At 31.4% G+C, this 6344-nt stretch overlaps 1 protein-coding gene across 1 annotated transcript; it reads left to right on the forward strand.

Moving 5' to 3' along the window:
* The first annotated feature begins 3335 nt into the window (after nt 1-3335).
* On the forward strand, nt 3336-5325 carry LOC133682905 (caffeic acid 3-O-methyltransferase 1-like). Its single transcript, XM_062106449.1, has 5 exons — nt 3336-3752; nt 3876-4186; nt 4330-4394; nt 4475-4610; nt 5123-5325. The coding sequence occupies exons 1-5, from the start codon at nt 3349-3351 to the stop codon at nt 5323-5325; spliced, it is 1119 nt and encodes a 372-aa protein (XP_061962433.1). The 5' UTR covers nt 3336-3348.
* Nucleotides 5326-6344: the final 1019 nt, after the last annotated feature.

Here is a 6344-nt window from a genome sequence, read left to right on the forward strand (position 1 = left end):
AATTTCTTTTGTATGAATTAGAGAATTCATGTTTCTAATTCTTTTTATATAAATTAGGAAATTCAAGTTTGTAGTTCCTTTTGTATGAATTAGGAAATTAGTCTTTCTAGTTCTTTTTGTATGAATTAAGAATTAAATGAATGCCAATGTATTTTGACTTAAGTAATTATATGAATCAAATTGTATTAGTATCTCTTTATATTAATCATATAGACTTAAGATTCTTACTTTTTTATGCTAACTACCACTTTGTAAGTGTTTGTAAATGAGAAGGAAAAATGAATATGTAAGCTATTATGCTTGTGACCAGTAATGATTGTGGTTGTGATACAATATGAATATGTTATGATTGCAGAATAAGCATCAAATATGTGTAAGATAAATTATCGATAAGTTGGGACCTTCTAGTATAAGAAAAACTTTGCTGAAATTTCTGTAGTTGGGACATCTCAGTATAAGAAAGACTGTCGAAATTTCAGTAGAAATTTCAATAAACCTGAATTAAGTCGGTAAAAAAAAAAATTACCTACAAATTTTAATAGTATAATTGCTTTGTTTGATCCCGAAAATGGAAAATGCTCCTAGGCTTTTCCTTGCAATGACCCAGATGCACAAAGCACAAGTTTGACGAGTTAAGCCACAACATTCGGGCTATATTTTTTTCTACTATTTGTTTAATTGATTTCTTTCTAAAGTTTTTTCTTAAATAATTTTTAAATTTATGTTTCAATTAATATCTCTCCACTATGTTTTTTTTTCTTCTTATTTAACTTTGTTTTATAGAGATTTTAATGGTGTTATTTTTGTTTTTGAAAACATTATTTTGATTCATTTATATTTTTTTTAATTTTTTATATAGATGAATTTTATTTTAAAAAATAAAAAATATTTAGTTTCAAATAATATTAATAATATGCATGGACTTTTCAATATATATATATACAGAGGTGGAGACAAGGGGTGGCAAGCAGGGGCCTGCAAGAAAATTATTTTTCTAACTTTCCCTTGATAATTTTTATGATTTTAACTAAAATAATAATAGAACTGAAATCTTGCCCCTTCTAATTTTATCTTTTGGCTCCGTCCCTGTGTGTGTATATATATATATAAAACAATATTTTTCAATTATCTTTAGTGACTGTAAAATCAAGATTCGAAATTTTTTGGCTTGAGCTTTGGGAGAGTTCCTTCCCCTTCATCGTCATGCATGCCTATTTTTGCCCTCTGCAGTTAGTGCAAGGTTGACTTGGCCACAACTAAAATTTGAGTCGTTTAATGATTTGAGGCTGTGAGTGTAACTCAGTTTGAGTCTTTTTTGGCCCCCCCATCTTCAGTGTCCTTGCAATTGTGACAACTCGAAAAGGGGGTTTGTTAGGATTTTAAAGGTGTTTTTCACTGACTTAATTCAGGTTGAAATTTCTACTGAAATTTCAGCAGAGTTTTTCCTATACTGAGATGTCCCAACTACCAAAATTTCAGTAAAGTTTTTTGTATACTAGAAGGTCCCAACTTATCGATAATTTATCTTACTCATATTTGATGTTCATTCTGCAATCATAACATATTCATATTGTATCACAACCACAATCATTACTGGTTACAAGCATAATAGCTCACATATTCATTTTTCCTTCTCATTTACAAACACTTACAAAGTGGTAGTTAGCATAAAAAAGTAAGAATCATAAGTCTATATGATTAATATAAAGAGATACTAATACAATTCGATTCATATAATTACTTAAGTCAAAATACATTTGCATTCATTTAATTTCTAATTCATACAAAAAAAAACTAGAAAGACTAATTTTCTAATTCATACAAAAGGAACTACAAATATGAATATCCTAATTTATATAAAAAGAAGCCATTTCGGTCTAGGTTCTGTGGTAGATAATGTAGGCCTTAGAATCGGTCTAGGTTTGATGGGATTGATGAGGGTAATTGTTCTAGCCGAAGCCATTTCGGTGGCATCACCAAACGGACTTCCCCTGCTTCTAGAGAAAGAGGAGAATGCCTGGTGTTTGGAACGATGCCATTTTAGGCTAGGATTGTTATTCTTCATTTCGCCCCCTGACGTTATGATGTTTTGCAATTAAGCTCTCTCTCTCTCTCTCTTTTAATTTCATCCCTGGATCAATGCAATTGGACCTCTAGATTTTTGCATCATTTACAAAATAATCCTTAGTGTCAAATTTAATCAATTCAATCCTTAATTGACTCCTTAAACTTTTAATTCTTTTAAAATTACCATTGGAAAAATCAATTAACCCCTTGTAGTATTATCGCCTATTTACTTCAATTCTTGGAATGTAATTTCTTGCAATTTTGATCCAAATTAACCTTAAACTTTGATATTTTTTCAATTAAATCCTTATTGAATCAATTAAACTAATTCAAAGTTTAATTAAGCCCCTAAACTTATTAATTCTTTAAATTTTAGCCAAATTAACTTTCAATTTTATAATTTCATCCTTATTAGTCCCCAAACTTTCAATTTGTGTTATCTTGACCGAATTCTCAAATTATTATTTTTATTTATTATCATTTATTATTTTATTTTTATTTTTAAATTCAAAATTAGGTTATGATAATATTATCAAAATTATGTTTATGTTGTCCATAAAAATTCTTCCTAAAAACGTTTGGAAGTAATACTAAGGGTTAAATACGTGGGAATTAAGATAACAAATAGATATTGAGTTCCCAATAAATTCAATATAAGATAGTTAAGGTTTTAAAATAGTAAAATATAATAATTACAAATATTTTTTGTATAAAAATATTTTAAAAAGTTACTATAAAAAAGATAAAAATTAAAAAAAAATTTAAATAAAGGTAAATGATAGAACTTGATAGAAATATAAATAGACCATAAAAATTAATTATTAATTTGACCCTATAGTCGGATAATTAATAAACTTGATTATTTGGCCCTCTAGCTAGTTGGCCAATAAAATTTAGAGTTTCACGTGGCTTTGCATAGTAAACAATCAAGCCATTATTTTGTTACAAGAGAAAAATTATTTCGTAAATCTGATGCAGACCATCCTATTGATTAACAGCGCAATGCTAAGATCCTGTGATATTAATTTCTAGTTGCTACAATTTATTTATTTATTTATTTATATCATCTTAATTTCTTTATCAGGTGCTTAGCAATTGTCGATACAATAGTATAGGTCGAAAGGTCAAGCCACCCCAAATAAAATATTCCGGCAACGTCACCTAATTTTGGACTTCGGTAGAGCAGAAGATAAGTCGAAAGGTCTTATCTTATTATCTTGTTAGCTGATAAATTAGAGGAGCGATAGCACAAATTGTCCGTAAACTTCCATAGATAAACAAATGGCAACCTCAAGCAATGAAGAAGACTATCATCTCCAGTATGCCATGCAACTTGCAAGTGCATCAACTCTGCCTATGGTTTTCAAAGCAGTAATTGAGCTAGGGGTTCTGGAGATCATAGAAAAAGCTGGCCCTGGTGCCTTGCTCTCAGCCTCACAGATTGCCTCTCAACTTCCCACTCAAAACAACCCTGATGCCCCTATTGTACTAGACCGTATCCTGTGCCTTCTTGCTAGCCATTCCATTCTGACTTGTTCTCTAGCCACCGAGAATCAGGATAGTGATCAAGTTCAAAGGTTATATGGATTGGCACCAGTAGCCAAATACTTTATCAAGAAGGAAGATGGAGGGTCCTTGAGTCCCTATTTTCTTATTATTCAAGATAAAGTCACACTGGATCTCTGGTAATTTTGGATCATCTCCAAAACTATCTTCTTCTTCTTTTCATTCCTGATTCTTTTTATGAAGAGAAACATTAAAGGATGTCGATTATAATATTTTGTAATATGTATTGAAACAAACAACAGGTACCACTTAAAAGATGTTATTCTTCAAGGAGGGTTTCTATTTCAGAAGGCTTATAGGATGAGTTCTATGGAGTATGTGAAAAAGGATCCAAGATTTGGTGAAGTATTCAGTGGCTTTGTTAGAGGTTTCAACCCTTTATTTATGAAGAGGATTTTGGACATATATGATGGCTTTGAAGGTCTAACATCCTTGGTGGATGTTGGTGGCGGCAATGGTTCTGTCCTTAATATGATCATCTCAAAGTATCCTGCTATTAAGGGCATCAACTTTGATTTGGCTTCAGTTATAGAAAACTCGCCATCCTATCCAGGTACTGATTTTGTTCTGATCTTATAATTGACTTTATTTGCCTTGTTCTTTACTGAGAATGTTGAGCTTTCTGACTAGTTACAGAAACAGATGAACTGAGCTGTGTTAGAAATTGTTAAATCTTTTGTTGTATTTCTATTGCAGGTATTGAGCATGTTGCAGGAGATGTATTCTTAACCATTCCTAAAGGAGAAGCCATTTTCATGAAGGTGAGGTTTGATAACACTCTGTTAAAATTAAGCTTCAGAGTATTGTACTGACAATCACAAAATATTTTGGAACGAAACAGTGGGTATCCCATTTCTGGAACGATGAGAACTTCTTGAAAGTACTAAAGAATTGCTATGAAGCTTTACCGGACAACGGAAAGTTGATAGTAGTGGAAATGGTAATTCCTGAAAGCCCCGGTACCAGTGCTGTGTTAGGTTGGTTGCCATTAATGTGCAACAACCATTCACAATTGCAGCAGCCACCATTGTTGAAGAAGAGTAGGAGTTGGCAGCCACTTTTATTGTAGAAGAGATGGAGTTGGCAGCCACCTTTGTTGAAGAAGAATAGGAGCTGGTGACACCATTCATGCCTATAAATAAAGGCATACGTAAGAGAGCAAAATGAGAGAAGAGAGTGGTGAGAATGTGAAGAGTATGGAGAGAGAGTAAAGTGCTGCAATGGCAGCAGTCTTGCTGCCATTGCAGCAGCTGCAAGAGCAGCAAAGATGAGTTGATGAATTGAGTAGAGTGGATGTAATCCTCCTCTACATGTATGTATTGTAATCCTTTCTCTATCTCTAATACAATGACTCTCTCCCGTGGATGTAGGCGGTTTTGCCGAACCACGTTAAAATATTGTGTCTCAGTGTGCTTTACCCTCCGATGAGCAACTATCAATACACCACCGGTCCGCGCATGGGGGTGCCGGAATCCCCAACATGCTGCAGATAGAAGCTTGCTGCAGAATTATTTATTCGTGACAAGCATGAATCCGAAGAGAAATGAAAGGACAGAAAAAGAATTTGAACGTTTGGCCAAAGCAGCTGGGTTTTCTCATTTTCGAGTTGCCTGTTCCGCCTGTTCTTTCTCGGTCGTTGAGTTCATTAAAAAGAAGGCAACTGCTAGTACTGATGCTATAGCAGCGAAGTGAACTGCTAAAGTTGTTCCAGTTGAGTAGCCGATATATATGACGTGTATCAATAAGCCCAGTTGCTGACTGTCCTTTTCGTTTTATAAATTTTTATTATATTTATGTGTTGGGATGTCATAGTTTTTTTATTCGAGAACAAAGATATTGTTAATACTTAATAAAATAAATTAAAACATATGCAAATAAATAAACTAAAAAAAATATTATTAATGTTAATTAAATACAAAAACAAAAGGTTAATTTTCTTAGTAAAAGCAAAAGATAGTTGAGAATGCAAATATTTAATTCTGATTTTCCTTTTCATTTATAAATATTTATTTATTTTATCTTAGAGGTTAATCATGATTATTAAAGAATAAACAAATTTTATTTTAAAAATATATGAAAATACAATTTATTTAAATTATAAAAGGAAAAAATTCAAAGATAAATTACAGTGATCTCTTTGAAGTATTATAAAATTAAAAAAAAAATATTAATTGTTATTTTAAAAAAAGTGCACTAAATGATATAAAAAAATAAGAGAGAGTATTAATTAAAATTTAAATATAAAAATAATACACACACACTAAAATTTTAATCGGTTTTATCGATTTTTTTTCACGATTCGATTTTTTTTTATTTTTTTCCCTAGTTTTCTCTATTTTCTTGGTTTTTTGGTTTTTTTACTCACCCTTAGTAGCGAGATAAATCATTAAATGCTTTGAAAAGGTAGCCCCTTAAGTAACTTTTTCGGGCAAACAGGTGGAAGAAGATGAACAGTAACCAGATGACTTGTCGTCTTGTCACTATTTTGGCTTTAAGATTTTAATTTAGGGATTTGGTCAAAGTTCAATTTAGTCCCTGAGCTTTTGATTTCTTTTAATTGCATCCTAATTGATTTGAAACTTTTAATTTCATGTAATTTTACCCTTGCTGAACTTCAACATCAACCCTGAATTTTAATTTTAACACCTTTTTCATTTTGATTCTTGATATTGAGTTTATACAAATTAACCCACAATTGATCATTAAACTTT

The sequence above is a fragment of the Populus nigra genome, chromosome 1 (assembly GCF_951802175.1).
Source record: "Populus nigra chromosome 1, ddPopNigr1.1, whole genome shotgun sequence".
NCBI classification, from domain to species: domain Eukaryota; kingdom Viridiplantae; phylum Streptophyta; class Magnoliopsida; order Malpighiales; family Salicaceae; genus Populus; species Populus nigra.